We start from the raw sequence: 26,194 nt of genomic DNA, 5'->3' as shown, positions 1-26,194 counted from the left end.
TTCAGGAGTCAGTACTGTAAGGGAGGGTCTACTATGCTCCTGGGTAGATCTGTCTCTCGATTTTTTCGTAGAACTAATTTCTGGCAGCAGCCAAAAATATTATTATTTAAGTTATGAATGCTGCTTGGCTTAACATACAGGAGAGGTTTTAATCACATTACAACAAATTACAGTCATCCAATAACAATTCACCTAGATAAAAAACTTGCACCTACTCCAGCTTAAGCAAAATAATGTACAATGGCATCTTTATTTATGTGAAAGCTTCAAGAGTTGTGCTTTTGTTATGTCAAACCAAATGTGAAGATACTTAATTGAATTAAAATGTCAAGGCCATGATATTTTGAAATTATTTGCAATAACAGAAGCATGATGTCCATGTGCCCATTAATAAGAAACACTGCCAACCCACGTCATGAATGCCATTATCTAGATGGAGTGGTTGAATCATATTGCCACTTCAAAAACATTGCTTCAAATGAATTTGGAGATGGTTCTGGGTGAAGCTATTAAAAAAGTGGTGCCCTTTTACAGTACAAATTGACATAATTTGTGTGTGGGAGGTAACAAGCAAAGAAAAACAACATCATTAGAAAAAAACATACCGTATTCCTTTGACTAATGTGTTACAGAATTCTGGTGGTGAATCTAGAAAACCACACTTTAAAAAAAAAAAAAAAAAAAGTTTTGACTGCTTAACTTCCTGTAAGAAAACAACAAAAAAGTAAGAGATGTAGTGCAATCCTCTTGTATATTATCAGATATTTATACTAGATCTCATTTATGTAGACACATCCATTAGGAGTTGTGTGCAATGAAAAGGGATATTTCTAATCTTTTCACCGACTGATATATTCTGAAAAGCATTTTACATAATAAAGATGGTGTTCGTACAGCAGCTGATGCCAAAGGACCAGTTCCAATTCTGTACCACCACTTCCCCCCATCTTCTTACTAGTTCCATATCTAGATCTTTAATAAATGCTGTACATACTGAGATTCATCCTTTCACTTCTATTTAGAGCAGCCATCAATCACTTACAGATAAATGCAACTACCATGGAGTGTTTGTTGGAATCCATCTTTTCAATAAAAACGAAATAAATCACATTTATGGTAAAGCTGTTACTCTTTTCCCACTAAATTTACTTTTCACCGAAAAATAAAAAAATAAATACATTTAAATAAAAATATATGCCTCCATTACCCATGTGTTAAAAAGGCATAAAAGCATTTCAGAGGCTAGAATTCTAGTGCCGACTGTATCATATCAGAAGTAAAAAAGGAAAAGGACACAGGCTACACATTTTTGGCAGCCAAACAATTAAGTCTTACCTATAAGGCTTAAAAAAGAAGTACAAATGGATATCAACAACCTTACATACAAATAAACAAACAATTACCTTGAATTGTAGAAAGTCAAATACTTCAAAGAGATAAATGTTTATTTATCAAATATTGTACACGGATGAATGTTTTATCAAAAGCAGAATTACAAGCCATGGGTGAATTATCATGATGAATAGGCTCATTTTATTACAAGCCATGGGTGAATTAAAGTGATGAATAGGCTAATTTTATTTTTGTGTGACAATGTTGTAAAACAAATGCATAAATTGCTGTCAAGCACACAATATAATACTACATTATTCTTTGTATTCATATTCTGAAGTAAATGCAACAAGTAAACAACACCTGTTCATTTTTGTCATAAATACAAGTAAATGATATCTGTTCATTTAACACCTATAATTATAAAACAAACAGTTATAGGCCCTATGTCTTGTTCTAGTAGTTTATAATACCTTACCTGCACTATCTATTATTAACGGTATTCAATCGGTATTGGCCGATATGGGTAGATAACCATCGGCTATCGGTATCGGCCAAGAAAATCTTTATCGGTGCACCCCTAATATTATTAACATTATTTTGTATTGCCTGTAAGGAACAAGGTTATTATTATTGTCATTTAAAACAAACTAAAGTAAATGATCAATTTTTTATGACAATCATTTCCTAAAGCTATAATAATGATTTTAATATAATTGTAGGCTATATGGATCAAAAAGATACTGCATGGCTCTCTTATCTCCGAAAGCATGACATCACTGCAATGGCATATTTATGACAGGATACAAGACAACAGATTGGGTTCATCTTCTATTACATGAACAAGGTCGGGGGATTCATGGGTTGGAAAGCTTATTAGATTTCCTGGAGGGGGTCTGTTGATACTTATAAATGCAACTCTATTCACTAGAAACACACTGCCTAGCACAAGCAAGATGCACAGGCGATTTAGACAGATTGTCACTCAGTAATTCTATGCTGCAGCTCCTGACCCCTGACCATGAACGTAAAATGTCTTCAAATTTCAGTTGCATGTTGCAGGTGCAGTAATTTGAATAGACAATTTTTGCTACAAAAATAATAAATAAATATTTTCTATTTCAAAGCTTTCCTTCTATTTTACACATTTTACTGTTAGTAATCTAAAAGCAGTTAAAACACAAGATGTGGCACTGTATGGTATTTTATTCAATTTATATTTATTTTTATACGCAGCATTAAAAGTACAATCAATTTATTGTAAACTTGACTAGCTAAGAAGCTTGTGATCGAACTGCTTCTAAACAAGGTTCTGGACCATCCATCTTTCAACCAGTTTCAGGATATTTTTTTGTAAAGTTACTGTAGTAACATCATTAGTGATACCAGCTTTCACCCACTCAGAAGCTTGCTAGCACGCCACTTAAATATCTGACAGTTATATTCTGTTTACAAATGGTTTACTTCAGTACTAAATGTAATACATTGTATTACTAACATACATTACCATAGTGGCCTCTATTCAGAAGAAAACATTCACAAGCACGAACAGACACTACAAAAGATCAATTTGTGAAACCATAACGAAGCCATCTTTATTCAATGTACCACAGTACCTCTTGGAACAGGGATTCAAATGAAAGGCACTCAAGCAGGGAATTTATGTGATTACTGAAGTCTAAATCGAATTTTAACAACTCTGCATATCAGAAAATGTAGCAGAGCCTATACAGATACATTGATACCAATTTAAAATGAATAAAGATGGTAAACAGCAAACCAAGTTCACGGCGAGTCCTGAAAGCATTAATCTTCTGAAGACAAGCCATCCAGCCTTGAGGTGATTCCTCAGATACTAAGCTTGACATTGGAGCCCAACTGTACCGGAAATGCTGTCAATTTCTTTAACTGCTCCAAGTATATGTGCTGATATCACGCTGTAATATCATTATGGGGTGATAAAACCCATATAAGAAATATCAATATATTTCTATCATATGACATGCACATCTACAGCAAAATTAAGATGTACACTTGCAAACACACATTTGTAATCCATTTGCAGCAAACACTGAGAAGAGAAAACATTATGACTGAAGATGAGAAAATGATTCTACTTTCCTGGAATGCACATTACAAAAACAAATACTAGGCCACCCTGAGGGATTACAGTGTGACAAAGGTGTAGCTGAAAACACGGGTTCAATTAGCCTCTATACAACAAAGGTGTGCCTTTATTCACATAGACATATTATCTATCCCAACTAATCAGGTCAATTGTATAAAAAAAAAAATAAGAAAAAAAAAGAAAAGAAAGCACCTGGTTACCTAATCACATTTTTATTTCAAATCAATAAGGATAACCATTTTATCATCACTGAAAGTAATTGTGATTAATAGAAAATGTCCACTCCTGACAGCTGTAGAAAATTCTGAAAAGCCTAAATTGACTTAATTAAGCCTTTCCCTGGTATGCATCATGATCCATGAATTAGATTTTTGGTCAAATGGCTTCTCAAACATTGTTGTATAAAAAACTACAGTAGAGCACATTCAAACAGACACAATCCCAGGTCTCGACAACTGTTACACAAATTAACTGAATTAATTAATGACAACTAAAGATTACTGATGTCCGAAACACAACAGCCATAAAATATACCGCACTTAAGTAAAATTACATTGCATTCACTTCCTTGTTTACAACTCAAATCACTGTAGCCATGATAAATCATCTGAAAATGACATAGGTTGACACTCCTCCCTCTTGATCAGCCATCATTAATTAATCTATGCATCAGAGCAAAGAAATCAATTTCAAACCATTCCAGGGTGCTTTACAACACCTCATTATATTAATGGCTCATAAATAAGCTGATTTTCAATACTTACGAGATTTTTATCTTGCTGGCCCCTGACTCCATGGTTGGCTGTGATTGCTAATGGTTTCATAATTTTAAAATGTATGCTGGACTGAATTTAAACATCCTGATTAGATTTTTCCTCACGACTGTCTGAAGTCAACCGCTACAGCATGAAAAAAAGCTGCAGCCTGCAGTGTCACCGGTCAGCCTCAAATGTTGTGCACAAGCAGAGCAGAATTTTCATCCAGCAAGCACTTACTGCTTCCATGTTTTCAAAAAAGACTGCATAAAAACAGCAAACATTATAAACATGCCAATTCCTTTAAAACTCAAGACAAGCAAAAGTGCAGCAGATGTGATGATGGCGATTTAAAAATAAATTAAAAAAAGCTAAAATGGCTGACTGCACACACACACAGACTCCCTCAAAAGGCTTTATGCAGTATTAGATCAGTCTGGGTAGGGACCAGCCTCCAGCCTTCAGCCAGGCATTGTTAACACTCCTGTTTCATTTGCAACCACAAAAAAAAAAAAAAAAAAAAAAAAAAATCAGGGCAGAGCCCGTGAATAGGGACCTCCTCCCTGGCTGGTAATGATGCTGAGTGAAATGGTCACGGCTGGCTCTTGATCAGCTCACAAAGTTTCCACAATTAATCCAACTGACACTGTATTTAACAATTCTTTTCCACTCACTCCCTCATCAAGCATGAGTTTTAAGGGTGATTACAAACAGCAGTAGACGTGCCTCTAAACAGGGTAATAAACTGAGAGGGAAATAAATGAAATACAGCCTCGACAACCCTGTGAAAGTAATTTCATTGTCAAGCTTACTTCAGAGTAGGACCACGGCTGCAGGCAGTTGGCATAGCAACGGACAAGGAAAGCCATTGCTGGGCGACGAGATAGAAAGCTTCCTTTTCAAAAGCAGGAAGGAGAGGAGGAGGAAAAAAACACACACGCACACATACAGATGCACACACACAGTAGACAGGAAAATATTATTTTCACACAGCTGACTGCAGTCCCCTCAGGATATAAACAACATCGCTGTTTCTTGAGGCAGGCAGGTTCCAGCTAATCGGACTCCTAACCTACACTGGCACAGCACAGTGCCAGTGATGCAGTTGCATACCGAATTCCTATATCTCCCTCCCAGTCTGCCTCTTTCTCTCTCTCACACACACTCTCTCTACGCTGTAAAATATTCAGCTCAAGCGGTAGCTGCATTTCTTTCCAGAAGCTCGGCCCCTCATGCACTCAACTGTGTCAGTGTAAAAATGTGACAGAGATGGGAGGCTTTGATAAAGTAACAACTGCCCGCTTGCATTGTTGCTTAGCAAGTCTCTTGGGGAGGGTATTCATCGATTAGCAGGCTCTATATTGTATCACAATGGAGGTGACTAATTTATAGAGCAACACTTGAGCAAATGGTGTCCGCTTACTATATTACCTTGGAACAACAGCCAGTGTATGTGAAAGGAAACTTTTTTTTGTTTGTTTTAATTCAACACTTAAATTCAAACAATGCTTAAAGAAAGGGGAGCAGGGCCAGAGTTCTTGTGTTTAGATGCATGCTCACAAGGGAGAAATGTGGGTGGATTCTCTGGTAAACATGACATCAAGATATAAATAAATAAATAAATAAATAAATAAATAAAGACTTCATTAAGATTCAAAAGTGTTAGCCATGATTTTAAGGATTAAGACTTCTGCCCATGTGGATTCATTGGCCTTAATCTATGTTATTTAGGTCTATACAGCTCACATGTATTATAATCAATTTAGACATTACATGAGATTATCTGATTTGTCCATGGGTAGTCTACAGTATCTACAGCTTTGCTCCTGGATCATAATACACTAATATGACATCACCTCTACAATGAAGTCAGCATAATATGATGTATCACATAAACAAGTGTAAAAGCTAGCTCATTAAAACACAGAGAATCAATTATCAAGTGTTATAGAGGTTGATGGAGTGAGGTTTATGGTAGACTTAGCATGATATCACCTACAGAAAGGTCTGAGTCAAAGGTTATTATACAGACTATTTTTCTCAGTGGCAGTTGACTGGTGAAAGGACTGACATGAAGTGTTTTATAATAAAATTACACATCTCCCCTTCATCCTTTTCATTTATGCACAAAGGAAAACAGAAGCGTCCATTTTACATGCAGCCTGAAAACAGATTTTGTTTTGCTCTCTGTAAAGCCATAAGCTATTAACGACATATAGAACACACACACTGTATGAGATGAGCCTTAAAAGCACCCATATGTAATCTGCAGCCGCCTCCACTGAAGCTGCTCATCTCACGGCAATTAGTCTAATTTGCAGTGCAGTGATAATTAGCTGTATACAGTAGATGCAGATTGTCACTGTCTGTGGTTGGAGAAAAGAAGCAGGGTGAACTTGTCTGTTTGCTGGTCGTGTGTGGGATGAAGTTAATCAAGCTTCATTGCAAGAAGGAAAAAAAATATATATATATTCTCCTTTTATTTTGTCATACCCCACCAAAAGTAATTTACAGGCACTCTAAGCTAACACTGTCAGGATTAAAGGATGACATTTTTTTAGTTCAATCTAGGACCTGAGAAAATTCAATATAAAAATAAATTTTCCCCATAAGATAAGGTATTGAGTACAAGTATCAGAAAAACTTTAAAGGTAAATAATAACTGTAACATTGGATCATTTGGTATCCTTAAATGGGAGATATATATATATATATATATCATTAAGGAAGCACTTTTGTGCACTTTTATTACAAAACAAAATTAACAAAACAAAACCCTAGCTCAAACGTAGAGCCTAACCACTTTAAACAGTCCCTAACTCTCAGACTGGACGGCTAAGCCGTTTACCAGTGACAAACACAGTGACAAACACTTTTACAAACACTTTACACAATACCTTTCTTTGTTTGTTTTAAACAGCAAGTCTCTTCTTAAACCAGCTCCCTGGTGATCTCTCCTCTAATGGAGCTGGAAGCTCTCTTTTATAGTATGTGGCTGTTCCCAATTGACACCAATTGTCTCCTTTGGGTACAGCCACATTCTCACATGATTTTGGCAGGGACAGGGTTACCCCGTCCCTGCCAACCACCACCAAAACACAAACACCACCCAGACTATTTACATGCATTGCCACAATATTTTTTATATATATATATATATATATATATATATATATATATATATATATATATATATATATATATATATATATATATCGTACCAAAAACGTGTATTATCGGCTGCACACTCACCATGTCATTTAAGACGGACATGCCCCCTGCTATCTTCAAAAATTAAGTTCATTTTATTTATATAAAATCCTTAAAAAGAACAAACAAACAAACAAACAAACAAACAAACAAACAATTGCCTGTGAATTGTATCATATTTCTCTAAACAACTTATATTTATAAACGTTAGTCATATTAATAACAGGTCCATCTTTAATTATATGTATTTACAAAAGCCCATCTCGGCAGAGCTACATCACACCATCGATTGTTGCAGTTTACAAAGAGGATTTAAACACTGAAATTATACTGTAACTGCATTTTTAAATGAAAAAAACATTTTGTTTTGAAAAAAAACCACACACAAAATACACTCCAAATATTCAGCTACATCAATTTCTTTCCTCTACTTCTTCAAGTAACTGTACAGTAGCTAACACAGCAATTCCACGAATCGTAGCCATTTTGCACTTCTCTACATACATCTAAAATGTGAATTTAATAAGAATATTTAATTACTTTAATAATACTTCAGGTATCTACCGCTTAAAAAAAAAAAATTAAAGCAGCTGAGAATAAAAGTACCCGTAACACTTTGTTTTAAAACTATGAGTTGAGTGAACGTGCGTGCATTTAGGAAAGTATTAAAGCTGCCAATAGGTGCTAAAATATATTAGCGAAAGTAAAAAAAATAAAAATAAAATGAAGTTTTAGCAATTCAAAATATGCAGTAGACTACATGTGTTTAGTGCTGATAGTGCTATTTGTTCAGTAACTTGTTCACAGTGTGTTCATAAAATGCATTAAAAGTAATCGGTCTGCATCCAGTTGTTTGATTTCTACAACTTGTCATTCAAACCGGAGAATAGTTGCTATTCCTGTTGGGATTACTGTATTGCCGCTGACATTGACAGACATTATTCAGAGGGTGTGTACTAAAATGGAGATTTTCTTTCACCAAGGAGAAAAGGTCAAATACATCAAAATACTGTATTTAAGTATTTTTCAGGTTAAAGGGAATCTCCGATCTATTTTTTTATGTACAGATATACTTCTTACATGCCTTAAGACTCGGAGATGGGGGGGGGGGCAAAAACATATTCCCCTTCCCTGTCATTTCCTTTAAAATAAAGGACATGGAAATCATCCTCCATCTGTATATATCTGATGTACTTGTCCTCTTGCCAGGGAAAATTGCCATAATGGATGATTATCTCATCTCCCACATATGGGGTATGACCATAGAGAATGGATTATCCAACAGGCTTCTGGATATATCTTTACTCACCCTGGTCTTGGTCTTGGAAGGCTGAGCACATTTCAATCATCCTTCATCACCTGAACAATGCATCTTTGGCAGCATATCAACTTGTATGCAATCATTTATAATGATCATGTAGGAGAGAGAAAAAAAAAAAGAGCCTTGCTCATGTGTCAGCTCAGTACAGAAAGCCATACGAAATCTATTTAAAATTAGGACCAGATAAAGCTGCCAATTGATGGGAAGATGACTATGCCCTTTAAAACACACAGGCAATCAGTTTCTGCCTTAGCGCATGCTTGTTAGCAAAGCAAGTCACCGATAGGCCGATTCAATTCCTGGAGGGGAAGATTTATTTATTTTTCAACTGTTTTTCATTTATTTTGTTTTGTTATGTATGTTTGCATACCCTCCTATCTTTTTAGTACAAAATGCTTTAAATTTACACTGATATTATACCTGTAGTTTTCTGTTACACTAAGAACTATTGTGTAAAATATTTGAATTTGAAATTATAAAAGCAAAATATTAATGTGAAAAAAATAAGAAAATACTTCGGCAACTTTTGAAAACAAATTGTTAAACTATTTTCATTCATTTCCTGCTTAATTAAAAAAAAAATAAGACTGCTAAGTGAAAGGAAAGAGTTTTTTATTTGTTTATTTAATTTTCTGACATAGGCCTATTTATTCTTCATAACTACGTGTATGTGGATCACATTAAGAATGCACAGGTGTCACACAAATGAGTGACATTTAGTAACCAGTCAATGTGTCCGCGGTTTTTCCTAGTCTTTGAGTCGATGCCAAAGAGCAAGTCACCCTGGAAGGGTAACTCCAGTATATTGGACTGTGTATCTGGAGTTAGTGTCTGGATACACCTCCTTGCAGCCACCACATTAGCCATATTCCTGGTGTTGGTATCAATAGCGTCACAGTCTGAAGTTGTATCTTGGATATGTTCTTGCTTTCAATATTCTCTGGGGTAGGTGTCTGCAGGGCAGCAGACAACTGGCCCCACAGCTTGTGTTGATACTTTGCAACACACACCTGGTAATTGCTAACGCGCATGTTGCATGTTGAGGCTGTGTAGCTCTTTCAGGATCTGATGCCGAGGGTCTGGAGGATGTAGCTTAGGTGGTTTGAACAGATGGTCCTTGTGGCCGGTTGGCACAGTAGAATGTATCTACCCTTGGGAGGCATGGTGCAGCGAAGGAAGATTTCTCCCATATAGCCCCAATGGGCTTCCAGACTGCCTCACGGAAGGGGAACCCTTCAAAGGCTTGTCCGTTGCATCGATGATGCTCAGGAATCATCCTCATCTGTACTGCTCTGGGTATTTATATTGAGAGAGGATAAGATCAGCATTTGTATAGATCAGTGCAGGAGCCTCTGTATGCTCCTCTGCGTCATTGTCAGGAGCGGAGTTGATGATGTCATCGCCCACCAGGTTGGGCGCCTTTGCGAATTAATGCAGACTACATGTGTGTCAGCGCTGGAGTACCAGAACGCGCCGCATGGGTTACAGGCTGTGGAGATCGAGTCTGATTATGATTTTCAAATTCCCCCATTCACTGGAAGAACTGCTCATGGTCATGGAAGGCATTGTCACCTGTGAAGGAGATGGCTGTGCAGTGCTGGTTGAAGTCTCTGCAGTAGCTGCAGCTGGCTTTGCAGGCATGTCTCTCTCCATGCTGCCGCAGCCATGCGCAGATTTACTGGAGCGTTTCTTAGGGGGAAACATGGTGGAGTTTCTTTGTTCCTTCGGGCTTCATGGTAGCCCTCGAGGAGGATACAGCGTGGAGTCTATCAGATCGCAGAGGCAAGGGGAATGGAGCTCTTCCCCTCTGTGTCGGAGTATTCGACATGTTAATACACATTAGACAGAAATCCCTACTGCAAGTGACGGTGATAGTGGAGAACCACTAAACCTACAAACAGAGAGCATGGGGAAGACAAACACACTAATAAAGAGAATAATTAACTGGCTGAAAACTAGCAATAGGGGAATAAGGAGAACAGGGGAAAATGTATTACTATTATTTATTTTTTTACTTACAAACAAAAATGCACAAACACGAATGCCTATACCGAGTCCATACCCAAGCAATCGCAGGACAATTTGGCATGAAAGCTTATTTGGAGCAGGGTATTGCAGGAGAAGGATACCGACTTTGGCGCCAAAAAGGACTATATTGCAAGAATCTCTGGGTTACAGCTCTATTTCTTCTCCTAACCCAAGCAAAATGGAGACTGGGAGTTCACTCTGTGTGGAGTTCATCAGACAAGGAAATAATTGACTTCCTTACTATTAAATATTCAGCAAAACTGACAATAAAATAATACCTTTTATGTTTTATACCGAGAGGCTTCATTTCAAACATTGAAATAATTTCAATACAAAACAGAAACATACCTTGATCATCTGTACAAGTTGGAATTTAGTTAACACAAATATACAACAAAGAAACACTAATTAGACCACAGAAGAAGCATTTTTTCATTAATAACCACTTCGAAAAATATTAACATTTTCGAATGCTTACTGCTGGGTGAATAAAGAACAATCAGTACGTTTACATGACAAAGCACGTTTATATTACAAAATAATATAGTGCTTTATCAAAGTGTCAGGTCTTAAATTCAAGGATTACTATCCTATATTCAGATTCCCAAAATGTGCAATCAACCTTTCCAAAAGCTCTTCCTGTTCTACAGACGTGCTCAAATTTGTTGGTACCCCTCCACAAAAAACGAAGAATGCACAATTTTCTCTGAAATAACTTGAAACTGACAAAAGTAATTGGCATCCACCATTGTTTATTCCATATTTAATAGAAATCAGACTTTGCTTTTGATTTTTTATTCAACATAATATTGTAAATAAGAAAACAAATGAAAATGGCTTGGACAAAAATGATGGGACCGCTAACCTAATATTTTGTTGCACAACCTTTAGAGGCAATCACTGCAATCAAACGTTTTCTGTAGCTCTCAATGAGACTTCAGGACCTGTTAACAGGTAGTTTGGCCCACTCTTCCTGAGCAAACTGCTCCAGCTGTCTCAGGTTTGATGGGTGCCTTCTCCAGACTGCAAGTTTCAGCTCTTTCCATAGATGTTCGATAGGATTCAGATCAGGGCTCATAGAAGGCCACCAGAATAGTCCAATGTTTTGTTCTTATCCATTCTTGGGAGCTTTTAGCTGTGTGTTTTGGGTCATTATCCTGTTGGAGGACCCATGACCTATGACTGAGACAGAGCTTTCTGACACTGGGCAGTACGTTTCGCTCCAGAATGCCTTGATAGTCTTGAGATTTCATTGTGCCCTGCACAGATTCAAGGCACCCTGTGCCAGGCGCAGCAAAGCAGCCCCAAAACATAACCGAGCCTCCTCCATGTTTCACTGTAGGTATGGTGTTCTTTTCTTTGAAAGCTTCATTTTTCCGTCTGTGGACATAGAGCTGACGTGACTTGCCAAAAAGCTCCAGTTTTGACTCATCTTTCCAAAGGACATTCTCCCAGAAGGATTGTGGCTTCTTCCATGGAGCCCACTTTCGCTCAAAAAGCGACGGATGGTGCGATCAGAAACTGACATACCTTCACCTTGGAGTTCAGCTTGTATCTCTTTGGCAGTTATCCTTGGTTCTTTTTCTACCATTCGCACTTCTTTGTAGAATAGATTCTGATCAATCTGGGGTCGATTTTCCTCTTGCGGCCGCGCCCAGGGAGGTTGGCTACAGTTCCATGGACCTTAAACTTCTTAATAATATTTGCAACTGTTGTCACAGGAACATCAAGCTGCTTGGAGATGGTCTTGTAGCCTTTACCTTTACCATCCTTGTCTATTATTTTCTTTCTGATCTCCTCAGACAACTCTCTCCTTTGCTTTCTCTGGTCCATGTTCAGTGTGGTGCACACAATGATACCAAACAGCACAGTGACTACTTTTCTCCATTTTAAATAGGCTGAATGACTGATTACAAGATTGGAGACATGTGTGATACTAATTAAAGAAACGAATTAGTTTGATATATCACTATAATCCAATTATTTATTATCTTTTCTAAGGGGTACCAACAAATGTGTCCGGGCCATTTTAGAATATCTTTGTAGAATAAGCAATAATTCATCTATTTTCACAGCTTCTTTGCTTTATTCTATGACATACCAAAGGCATGCAAGTATACATGATAAAATAGCTTTTAATTTCATCACTTTTCCGGAGGAATGAAGCATTATTTCAATGAGCTGTAAGGGTACCAACAAATTTGAGCACGTCTGTATATTATCTGTTTTTTTGCAGACATTATTTTAAATTCTTACGTCATTTTAAAACTGGAAAACATTCGCTGCTTCAGTATGGGCTATTAACAAATACATACAGACTTTAACAAATGTATTACTTTATCCCTAACTAGACAAATGCATGCATGCAGACTGACTACAGATTATTATTATTTTCTCTGTTTTCTAAAACCACGTGCAGGAGAAAAGGGTCAAAGTGTGCACATGCGCAGTATGCTATTTCAATAAGTTTTCCGAAAAGTGTGTTTACATGATATACATTTTGTTAGTTTTCGGAATTTTATCTGAAATTTCTAGGTGCTGTTTTCCGAAAGATGACTTTCAGAATATTCCGACACATTTTCCAAAAACTGTTTACATGACTTTTAATATCGGAATTAGTTTTCCAAAAACGTACTTTTCTGAAAAATATCGGAATTCTTATGCTCATGTAAACGCACTGAATGATTCCAAATCTTACTTAAAATTAAAGCACAGAGGTAAATAAATAAATAAATAAAAAGGCTTGTGTTGTTCCTAAACTGGTTGCTAAGTGTCATCTTTAGTTGCTAAGTGTCATCTTAAAGCTGAGCCATCAAACTGTGCGCTTGCTTTCCCTCCAACGAAACTGGAAGAGTACTATTTCCCCAGTGGGCACTCGAGTCCCAGTAATCTGGATGACGTAATTTTCCAAATTAGACAACCTCAAGCAAGAGCTCTGGTAACAATGTGAGATGCAGTCTGACTCTTCCATATTCCCATGGTGCCAACCTACAGCTGCACTGCCTTTGTATAGAGATGATTACAGTGGTGTGCACAGTAGTTCTGACAGAAAAAAACAACGCCTGTTACTGTATAACTCAAAAACCATGCCTTTGGTAAAAAATAAGTAACTTATAAGTGTAGTACACTTTACCTCCCACTGCTAGTTAATGTACATTTACAGTATCCCACTGATACTACAGACAAACCACAGATGCCAAAACCAATAATTTTACATAAATGTACAACACTAACTGCATAACATCTTTCTCAAACATTCTGTAAATATTGCTGGGATTTGTTCACCTGAGTTATTTTTGTATTTATTTTAGTTATATTTTTTTACACTGTCCTGCTACACACATGATTTATTTAAAACAGTGCAGCATATAATAAAATGACCCTTCTTGCCAATCTGATTCATACAGTATGGAGAGAATATTTTCCCCACACATTCATTTATAAATCTGATGTACTTGTAATGTCATATGACTATGAATCCTCTATGCCACACTATACATCACTCACCTGTATCCAAGTCTAGGCTATAAACCATACAAACACCAACAGATAAGCCCATCATACTGCTGTTCCTTACCAGTCCTGGTGTTATGGTCGTTTTAAATTGCTTGTAAATGTTTTACAACTGTCATTGGGCTGTTTTAATCAAACACAGCTGACTAACTGCATGAACACTTCAAATGAAAGCACTAAAAATAGTCACAGGTCTTAAATATCTGATGGCTTTGTCACTCAGCCTTGTGCGCTTGGTTACAGTATGGAGCCACAGTGCCTATACCTAAGCACTTGTTTTACAGAACTACCGGTATTGTAGAAATCAGGGACCACTTCAACCATTACCAAAAACACTTTCAGGATCTGGCTGACAGATCTGTGACAGATGCAAGGTCTTTATCTTAAATTTGATAAATTACAGTTGATAATACACAAAACTATTAAAATAACGAATATTTGCAAGGAAATAAAAAAGCTCTTTTTAATTTTGTTATTTTAAATGAATAAATTCAGAGCACTCAATTATGAGGAAATTCCCACCATTGCATTATAACCGTGTACAATTGAATTGTACAAAATTTCTATTTCTATGAAAAACCATAATTTCCCTCAAGACAAGACATATTAAGGCATATAAACATATTAAAATATTAAGCACAGGGAAGACAACTAAACAAGAAATCAGTGTTAGTATACATTTACATACAACAGTTACAATACCTGAGGTTTAGTGCATTCCTGTGAGCCAAAATGAAATGAATGCCATAAAAGGAAAGGAAAAGATGAGAATTATCACACATGCAATATTTCATTCCAAGGTTATGAAAATGATACTGAAAGCTTTCAAATGCCCTTTAACATTGATGTTGCATGTCATGCAAGCTGAAAGAGAAACAAGCATTTTTATTCATTATCATGCTGGAGCAGCCTTTAACATGCAGTTCATTTCAAAACTATAATTACTATGGAAAAAAAAAAAAAAAAAAAGAAAAAAACATTTTACTATTTCTTCCCAAATTTAGAAAGATGATGTTGTAAAATTAAGCAATTTTTCTTTGGAGTGTATCGTTTTTGTTTTATATAATTTGTAACAATCTTTGTGAGGACAAAAAAAAAAATGAGATTGTTATGGAATAAACAAAATGGACTAACATCTACACATGCAGGCATAATGAGTTAGTAACGACTGCAGTGGGACTGAAAAGTGTCTCTTGTGGATGCCAAGGGCCACCAATGAACTCAACACAAATGGCCTACACAACAATCATGGTAACAGCTAGTAACATGGCATTATACCCTGCTCCAAAGCATGGCGGCAGCGTCATTCATAAAGAGGTGCTATGTATAACAATCTGATACTGGATTTTAATACAACAACTTGTTTAAGTAATAGGCATTATACAAATTCATGGCTAGCGAACAAACCTTCGAACCTTGTAACACAGCCCTAGAAAATTCCCCATTCTATTTTTAATTATAAAAATGAGGCAGTCATAATATTAATCCCATGAAATTAAATACTTGTATTTTATAAATTACAAGTCCCTGGAGGCTAGGTGGCTCAGTGGACTGCAATGCTCAGTACTGGCCACAAGGATTATAGGATTATAGGCTATAACATTGCAGAAATATAAAAAGGTGTTGATGAACACATGATCTTTCATGAAACTTAAATTGGTTTTAAATTCCATTTACAAAAGATTTTAGGCTAGAATTGAATGGGTGGGTTTAAATACTGTAGCTCTGCTCAACAATTGTATTTTGTACTTCCGCTTCAAAGAAACTAGCAACTCCAAACCATTTTGGGAACTCATGAAAATAAAGTGGTGTTGCTCATAATACTGCAGACTGTATATTTTTCCACAAGGGAATCCACCAGTTATTTCTTGAAGTGTGAACATATTATGCTGACGTCTGTATATTTAAGGCAAGTGTCTTAACAGTAAATAACTTGGAAGGAGATCAGCAGAAGAATGTTTGAGAAAATAAGCTGTAGCACCCTGAAGACAACTACATAACGATATAAAGCCTTAGCGTACCAATAATGACCCGCTGTTCAGCGACAGCATATACTGTACATTATATTTTCCATACAAAAATTCAAATATTATGTGTGAATAAAAATTAAACCGACAGTCAAACTGAAGCTTGCTACTAACTTCAATTACCCCCTGGCAAAGATCATAAGGCCCGATAATGGCTCACCGTGTGGTATCCTCGAGGTAACGGCGGCTTCCCAACAGGGTACGGATCCACTGTGTCAATAATTGTTTGTCTCTCTCCTTTCGGGTTAATTTTCCGAAATCTCCTGCGAGACTGCCTGTGAGATGCTTGCCGCTGAAAATACTCCTCATTTTCATCCATATAGTCCACCTAAACAAGGACAACATAAAAAGAACAAATTACTGGAAGTACAATGTCAATTACATGGATTACCTAGTTTGATAGGACCAGAGACAATTACATTATATATTCTTAATATACAGTAAACTGTCAGATAATGTTCCAGCAACCTACTGATTAAAACACACACGAAAATAATGAAGAGCATGACAAGGGTGTAAACAGTTCTTGCATTCTGATGAATGAAGGTCAGATACAGGCTTAGAAGCAGGTTACAATTTTTTTCAAGCAAATGCATTATCTGGTCTTGGTGTATTTAAAAGGTACATGTACCACTTGGAAACAATGCTATGAAACAATAACACAAAGATTAATTAGAACACGTATAACACATACTATACATGCATACAATGTGCATTGAAGAATAAGGTGTGGACCTGGAGGATTAAGGTTACCAAGGTGCCAAGCCATACTTCTAAGACAGAAAAAAAACACCTCCCTCTTCTCAACCCCCTTGTGCAGAACAGTAAGCATCAGCCAAGCAAAATATTGCGACAATAAACTAAAGGTTATTGAACTAAACTATGATTGTAAACCTAGGTCTTCATGGCAAATAAAAATACAATGTCAACTATCAAATCAACTAAATCTAGATTCTTACTAAAATTACCAAGAATAAAGAGAAAACAATTTACTGCTTACACATTCTTTTCATGTCTCCTTCACTGCAGTCTCCTACTTTACAACAGCACACTGTCTCCTGCATTAAACCGTATATCTCTGTACCATATTCTCTGCTGCCATGGCAACTGCAGTGGAGCAGCGTAAATGGTTTTGGGTATAAACAGAATGGAAATGATTCCTGTATTTGTGTCACAGTATCCAAAGCAATTCTGTAATAACTAGAAGGCTGGTTACATGAAAAATTATTCTTCATGTGGGAATGGGCTATAAAGAAACAGATGTTTATTCCACTGCACATTTACAGGAAATCTTAATGCACAGTGTACAGTGTGATTATAGACAAGCAAATTGTGAAATTTGTCAGTATAATGTCAAACCCAAAAACATTTATTGTGGACCTTGTGGTTTTCACCCCACAAGGACCTACTGTATACAGTATGCTTGACCCCTACTTAATTCACCATTCCTCAAAAAATCAAGCAGTTGAAACTGAAGGATCAATCACAATGTCTATTATTATACAGTGGAAAGCACAGTTTATGACTTAATTTTAGTTGAAGTTTACTGTGCTATTGTGAAATCAACTGGCATTAAAAAAAAGATAGTATAGTACTTTATTTTTGTAAAACACCAACAATATATTGTACAGTTTATCCACATATGCAAAAATGGAGCCAATTCCATTAGCCAATGTTTGTCAGAACTCAGTATATGTTTAGAAATTCAAAAATCTGAGCTGAAGACATCTCATAAATCTTCCAGAGAAAGTAACACTTTTCAAAAACAAATCTAGAGAACAGTACCCCGGAAAATATTTCATTGATTTTTCAACTAGGAACTAAAACTACCTCAAAACAATTACCTTTTTTACTTGACTAAGGCTACTACTGCTTCTTCATTGATTTGATTTTTGTATACATAATTACAAAAAACATTGCACACAAACCTAACACTAACAAATTGTAATGTAACTAACTGGACCACAAAAGTTACATTTACCAGTGCGTGTCCTTACAATGCAGATCATGTGTTTATCGACAAGGCCTTTTACATCAGTTATATTATACTATTGATCAACTTGTCAAAACTGTGCAGAAAAAACTGTATCATAATTTAAATAATGACAACACGGAGTACATATTGATTGATATGATGATTCCTTCTATATTATGTCCTACGTTATAACGGGCAGGACAGCACTGACTGTATAAACACATGTGAAAGAGTCAGCTGTACCGCACTTCTTCCTATTTTCTGGACGCACATGCACTACAGTTATGATTTTAAAGTATTTTCTGGCACAGGAGATTACACAGAAAGCATTTCCACATTCTTAATATTCAGCTTTATTTTGTTTGTTTGAATAAAGCTAAAGAAATGCAACAGAAGTTAGTCCCGCCACAACAGCGTAATTTTAGAAACATTCTGGGGGTGCAAAGTTATGTCAACATTGAACATTCTCTGTCCCAAATAGCATCATGAATGAGAAAGAAAAAAAAACAGGCAGTTTTCAACAAGATAGCGTGCTGCGCTTTATCAACATTGTTCTAAAAATTATTCTTAAAATAAATTAGACAAAATGTGCAATGTTTAAAAAGCACGGCACTGTTTTATAACAAACTCGAAAACGTCATTTCACTGAGTCTCATTTTATAGTAATAAAGTGTGCAACATTACAGTCGTTTTCACTGAAACTTGTGTGTTTTAAAAGTGGGTAAAGGCTTTAACGCTAACCGAATTGCTCTGCTGCCAGCTTCCGATATCCCAGTTAAGTAAAGATTTGAGTTACATACTGTAACTACTGCTACATTAAATAAATAGCGGTACAACATCAGTTTAATTGTTTTACAGTAGCAGCTAGGGTCATTAGACTACTGTTATTTCAGATCATTGAAAATCTTATATTGCATGGGCTTTACAAAAAGAGCCAGGGGTAAGAATGCAGTTCAACTTTATTTTAGAGAATCCACCCGAATACATCTCACCAGATTTGATAAATGTTTACAAACTCGAGTTAAGTTTGATACATTTCACCTGCTTTCCATAAAGAATGACACTTTGCATCAAATATAAATCAATGAACATAAACTGCTAAATAAGCACCAGATTTCTTGTGAATGTCGAAAGCAGAAATATGTAGCAAAGTTTTCAATGACATGTTTACATGGTTAAATCACAAATCTCACTTTCATCTTGGCAAATTTATAATAGTAGCTGTACTCAGGTGTGTTTTGACCCTTATCATGCACGAAAAGAACCTTTCATTTGCTGAACTAATACCAACATTTGCATACGGCGAAAGTCTGTTAGAAAAAGAAATCCATTGATTTCACCGTGTAACAAATTTTTTTTTTTTTTTTGGTTCCTGGGTAGTAAGTGTTATTTCCTAATTGCTTATGCCTCAAAAGTATAGAAAATGGCTATTATTCCCCACAAACTTTGCTTTTGTGACCAGGACAGTGATATTTTGAAATTTACCGATTTTCCAGAACATTCCAGATAGATTCAGTGCTGAGTGAACTTGGAGTAACTTCTAGAACTTTCCAGTAATATAAATAGTAGTATAAATACAGGGGCCTTAAGCCCACAAGTTCAGTTTAGTTCCAGCTGCCTAAGTGGATACATATCTGCATTTTTCTGAGATGGCATCAAGAGGCTGCAAGCATCCGGCAGACGCATTTTGCTATGTCTGCAGCCAATTTATCAAGACAAGAGCGAAAAAGTACTCCGTGGAAGCATCTGCTAAGATGTGTGAGGCCTACAAGGCATATTTCGGCATGCCTGTCAGGGATCAAGACAAACCCTGGGCACCTCATTTCACCTGCGAGCACTGCAAAAAAACTCTGGAAGGTAAGATGGACAATTGTTACTCGGAATTTTATGTTATAAAAATTGTTCATTTTTAAAATTGTAAAAGTTTTTAATTTTAAAATGTTTTACAATTTTCAATGTTATTGAAAAAATATATCATAAATGAAAAATGTTGCGAGAATCTCTTACACATTAGTCATGGGTGAAATAAATGTATTTTTGTAGAATGGTACAGAGGGGAAAAGAGAGCCATGAAGTTCGCTATCCCAAGAATTTGGCGGGAACCCACTGACCACTCAAGCAACTGCTACTTCTGCATGGCGGACCCTTCCAAACGTCGGACTGGCAAGAATGCACCTGCTATCACGTATCCGGACCTTCCTTCATCCATCGCCCCAGTGCCACACTGCCATGAGCTCCCCGTACCTACTCCTCCGGAGAGAGAGCAGCCGTCTTTAGAAGAGAGCAGCAAGTCAGAGAGCGAGGAAGACGTTGTAGATCCAGATGACAATTCCAGAGGTGGAGCTGAGGAGAGAAACCCATACTAACCCAACCAAAAAGACCTCAACGACTTGATTAGAGATCTTGGTCTCACCAAATCCAATGCCGAGCTTTTGACGTCTAGGCTCAAGCAGTGGAACTTGTTGAATGAAAGTGTGCAAGTCGCAGATCAGAGGAAGCATCACCAACCTTTTTCCAGCTTCTTCACCCGTCAAGATGGGCTCTGCTTCTGCCACAATGTGACTAGTCTGTTCGAGGCAATCGGAATCGCCTGTAACCAGAATGAGTGGCGCCTCTTCATTGACAGCTCATCCAGGAGCCTCAAGGCCGTGCTGCTCCATAATGGTAATAAGTACCCGTCTCTTCCCCTGGCTCACTCGGTGCACCTCAAAGAGGATTACAACAGCATCAAGACCTTGCTGGACGCCTTGAAGTATGATGAGTACGGCTGGGAGGTCATAGGAGACTTCAAAATGGTGGCATTCCTGATGGGTCTCCAAGGCGGTTTTACCAAGTTTCCCTGCTATCTTTGCCTTTGGGACAGCAGGGACACCAAGGTGCACTACCACAGGCGGGACTGGCCACGGCGGACCGAGTTCTCTGTGGGGAGGAACAACGTCAAGTGGGAGCCACTGGTGGACCCCCGGAAGGTGCTGATGCCACCACTGCACATCAAATTGGGCCTTATGAAACAATTTGTCAGAGCTCTAGATAAGGAGTCGGCAGCCTTCAAGTACCTTCAAGACTTCTTCCCTAAGCTGTCTGAGGCAAAGGTCAAAGCTGGTGTCTTCGTCGGACCACAGATAAAGAAGATCCTGGAGTACAATGAATTCCCCAAGAAGCTCACTAGTAAGGAGAAAGCGGCTTGGAACAGCTTTGTCGCAGTGGTTCGGGGCTTCCTGGGCAATCACAAGGCCGAAAACTATGTGGAGCTGGTTGAGACTCTGGTGAAGAACTACGGCACAATGGGCTGTAGGATGTCCCTCAAAGTCCATATCCTTGATGCTCATCTTGATAAATTCAAGGAGAACATGGGAGCGTACTCGGAGGAGCAAGGCGAGCGCTTCCACCAGGATATACTGGACTTTGAACGCCGCTACCAAGGACAGTATAACGAGAACACGATGGGAGACAACATTTGGGGGCTGATTCGTGAAAGTGATTTACAGTATAATCGTAAATCTCGAAAAACTACTCACTTCTAAATCTTTTGTAGTCATTTTTGTATTACTTTAGTATAAATACATGTTAATTTGGATTCATATGTTGTTTTTTTCTGCCTTTATGTGAACGAAAAGACACAAATTCGCCCGTTTTCTCATTGGAAATAGGTAAATTTCAAAATATCACTGTCCTGGTCACAAAAGCAAAGTTTGTGGGGAATAATAGCCATTTTCTATACTTTTGAGGCATAAGCAATTAGGAAATAACACTTACTACCAAGGAACAAAAATTGTGTTACATAGTGTTCATTTGTATCATTGCCTAATCATTTCTTTCCATATAAATGCATATTTAAGCAATGTAACATTGTAAAACAGTAATTATAACAGTACATTTCAAGCAGAATGTATCTAATACTGTAGTGTACCACCTTAAATATCATTTTCTGCCGATCCACTGTGAAAAAGACAACAATGAGTATAGAGCAACTAGCATTCCGGTACTGTTCTAAAACCAGTGCAATGTGGCGCCAGAACTGCAAAAACGAATACTATTCTATTCGATAATTTAATTTACCCCGGTCAAGCAAAGGTTGGGCCGTGAATTATATATGTCTAAAAGGAAACCCAAAAACGCACAGCACAGCCCTGCACATGAGCCTAAATCTAATTTTAAAATCTATGGTACTTTTTCTTTAGAGCATATATAAATAATTGTACCAGGGCATCAGCAATATTAATAGTTTCTTCCGCAAGTGAATCCCTCCTTGATGTCTCGCTGTGTTAAACTTCTTCCGTTTTCCACCTGCTGTGGCAAACATATGCGACGTTTTCCTTTGACTCATCATGACATCAATAATATTATTATATAAATAATAGAATGCAATGTAATTCTGTGTTGTCAATATGATCACTGGACAACAGTGAACTATCAATCAAAAATGAATGAATGCTGCCGATGCTTTGAGACTCTGAGCGCAAGCAATTAGATCACATAGCAACCACTGCCGACTTCATTCCAGCGGGTTAGATTAGAGAATAATGATGTTTGAAAAATTTATTTTATTAGTTTGTGAAAACTCGACGATCTTATATGTGATTATATTATGTGTCTGGGGGGCTCAAAAAGTGGAAGACATAATGCCATATGGATCATTTTTTTGGGGGGGGCGGGGGATTCCATAGCATATGACACCCCTGGATCCACAGATATTTATCTTGCTTGAAATAGACATGTATAGGGGGTGAATGACAAGGTTTAGAATTTAGATTCAATAAGATCCATGTATTTTTTATCATGGAAACAAGTGCTTTGAGAAACTTTCAGTTCCAATCTACTTTTAACATTACTGGCAATAAAAATAAATGTTTAAACAGAATCCATAACAATAGCCCTAAGAATAATATAATTTTTTGCTATGAAAACTGGATTACAAAAAAGCAATGTTGTACGTACAGTATATGAAAATGGTATCTAAAAATATATCTAAATGTTTGTGAAGAGGGCAGAAAACAGCAATACATAGTAATTCAAGCTTTATTTGTAAGCCTATTTTAGGACTACCTCTAAGTTACCATTAACCAGTTATGTGTCACTATTCAATTAAGTTTAGCAATCAGAAATACTAGCCAACACAGTACAGCCTTATCTTGGGTTAACAATTTTAAGGAATCGTGGGCAGAAATTAAATGATGAATTGAAAAGGTACATTGTTAAATCAAAATAGGTTCCCCACAAAAGCTCTTACCACAATCATTTCAGAAGGCTCCAACACAATGCATTCACAACCACGTCTAAGGCTTCCTGCAGAGCGCTTGCCAAAACTGAGGAGAGAAGAAAAGATGAGGTTATGACAAGAGAGGTCAAATATGCACATACAAAACTGTTTTTGCCTTTATAAATCACCTCATAGATGGAAAATTCTTTGCCTGTAAACTAGAAATGAAGAGCACAGGAAACATTTAAAAATGTAGCCTACACCTGTATTTGCAATCTGGCATTTCTCTGGTTGTCTCTGCATTGCTCCTGCTTTAACATGACGGCGAATAACTATCAGGGACTCAGAGCACACCGCTGTGAGTGAAATTTATACTGCTTTTTGTTTCATTATCTGAATTGTACCTTAGAATATCTGCATATGTGCAAAGAGGTAATCTTTTCATTCATGGAGATTAACATTTAAACATACCAATGTAAATGCAAGTAATTTAACAGTGTATTAACCTTGTGACTGCTTTGACGTTTTTCCTTATGCTTTCATGGCAATGTATATTGAAGTGAATCACTTTTATTATTATTATTATTATTATGAACGGAATTGCAAATTGCATTGCATTTGACAGGTAGGCTCCAAGCAGGTTACTAGACAACTTAAATCTACACAGATTTGCTGGGGTATTTTTAAAAGTAATAACTGAACTAGCCTGAAGTAATAGAGTGAAAACGAGTCACAAGTCATTTTTCTAACAAATATAAACTAAACTAATTATACTATCAGTGAATTGTACATTAACGAGAAACGTTAGACAAAACTAGAAAAACCACTCTCATTTTTTTCTAACTGCTCAGTTCCCCATAGTTAAAGCTATCGAACTATAATGGCATATCCATAGAATGAAAGACACAAGCGTATTTCGTGATCGGCAAAAGTCTCTTTGGGTTTACTGCGTTATATAGCGTGCTGCAATCCTTTAGTTTTGCTTCAAATAAGTGCACTTTGTAATTTAAAATAGAGTTAACTGAAACAGGATAGCCATTATGTGTTTGTATGCACTATATATATATATATATATATATATATATATATATATATATATATATATATATATATATATATATATATATATATATATATATATATGCGCATTACGTCCTCTTGCAGATTAGGCCTACTATAATATTCATATTCACCAAAACAAAAAATATCCCCACTTTGGTACAACTATAAGCTATGTTTCCATTAAACTTTGTTTATGCACTAAAACTCATGCGATGGAAACTGCCGAAATCTGGTTAAATTCATGTGAGCGAATAAAAAACAAAAATGTGTTCGATAGGGGTGGATAAAAATGTATCCGGTACGATAAATGAGACGCACAAATGCAATGGAAATACTTTGAGCGAATTTTATGAGCTAGCGCACACCTTTTTCAGTCACATGGACGTATTAACGTGGTCAACGCAGCACATCTCTACCGGGACTGGGCACGTAATTAAAACTTAATGAGACATATCATATGTGAATCAAATCTACAGCAAAGCAGATTCATTCATCCAAATCCATTCAAAACCAAAACAGCATTTGCTCCAGTGCAAAGTTTGCACCACTTGAAATGAAACAAAGCATTAGCATGCTAATACAAAATCTAAGCAAACAAGCCATATTTTCCCTAAAAGGAATAAACAGCCTTCGACTCCCATTCCAGCTGAAGGTTGCAAAATCTGCACATCATTATTTTGTCACCGTCAGCTGCATACATTAATTCATTAATTGCTAGCGCTTGCGTTTACATCAGACCGTGTCTATGGCAACGGCTGAGCCTTGACAACTACGATTGCAAGTATTTATTTAAAAGTATTTTTTGTATAAACCTCCCAATTTAAAATGTCATTCTATGTTTGCTTTATAATGATTTTTCATTTTATATTTGCATTTCGTTTTATATGTTGAGTTTCGTTTTATTTCATGCTATTTCGTATTTGCGACAAACACGGGCTCTACTCCTAATGCTGTGATAGCGTTACTGATACATTGTCTGATATAAACCACACCATTTTCTGTACTGGATCATTATTTTGTTAATTTTTCAAACAAATATAGCTGCACTTATATTTTCTGCATTACAGCGTCCAGATACTTCTGTTAGGTTCAAAAACGATGGTAAATAATAAGTTGACTCGTGTCACTTTGGTCAGTGCTTTCAGCACACATTCTGTGCACACAAAGGGTAGATCTGCTGCTGATTTCAGGGTTTAGCTGGAAAGGCAGTCGCTAAACAGTCTATGCACTATAGTGCAGTCTTTGGAAGGTAGAGGAATTGGGGTCAGTTTTTGTGGTGATTTCATTAAAGATGCTACCTGTTGTAAATTGTAACAGCTTTTACCAAACTGTAGGCAAAACAGAGATCATTCTGGGCGTCTTTTTGGTCCAAGTTTACAAATGCCGACCTGCACCTGACCCTCCTGTTTTCTTACGTTTTTCTTACAAAAATCTTTTCTGCTGCAGACATGTTTAATATTTGTGTCACCTTTTTACACCGTTTTTTGGCATGATCTCATTTTAATTCCACCCCTGGACCGTTCAAAAGCAAAATATTCCATTTTCCCAAGCAGGATTGAAATATCTTCTTTTAGGTTTCGATGCAGCTATCTCAAGAGGGTATGGACTGCCATTCTGTCTGTTTTATTATTATTATTATTATT

General features: G+C 36.7%; 1 protein-coding gene across 14 annotated transcripts in view; it reads right to left on the bottom strand.

Moving 5' to 3' along the window:
• The window catches only part of LOC117408609 (rap guanine nucleotide exchange factor 2-like), a 133,136-nt gene that overhangs the window by 40,312 nt on the left and 66,630 nt on the right, over positions 1-26,194 (bottom strand). For 10 of the 14 annotated variants that reach the window (XM_034013744.3, XM_034013745.3, XM_034013750.3 and 7 more), the window contains 3 exons: positions 23,520-23,595; positions 16,475-16,642; positions 14,990-15,007 (listed from right to left, as the gene is read on the bottom strand). In XM_034013744.3, the coding sequence (XP_033869635.3) occupies positions 14,990-15,007; positions 16,475-16,642; positions 23,520-23,595 (262 nt within the window). Of the gene's footprint in view, positions 1-4,224; positions 4,615-7,112; positions 7,157-14,989; positions 15,008-16,474; positions 16,643-23,519; positions 23,596-26,194 lie in introns of those variants that run through there. The other 4 variants (XM_034013746.3, XM_034013754.3, XM_059002495.1 and 1 more) reach the window with 3 other exon arrangements.

Source organism: Acipenser ruthenus, chromosome 2 (assembly GCF_902713425.1).
Source record: "Acipenser ruthenus chromosome 2, fAciRut3.2 maternal haplotype, whole genome shotgun sequence".
NCBI classification, from domain to species: domain Eukaryota; kingdom Metazoa; phylum Chordata; class Actinopteri; order Acipenseriformes; family Acipenseridae; genus Acipenser; species Acipenser ruthenus.
Note: the sequence above shows the minus strand (reverse complement) of the source record. Positions and strands in the feature narration are given on the sequence as shown.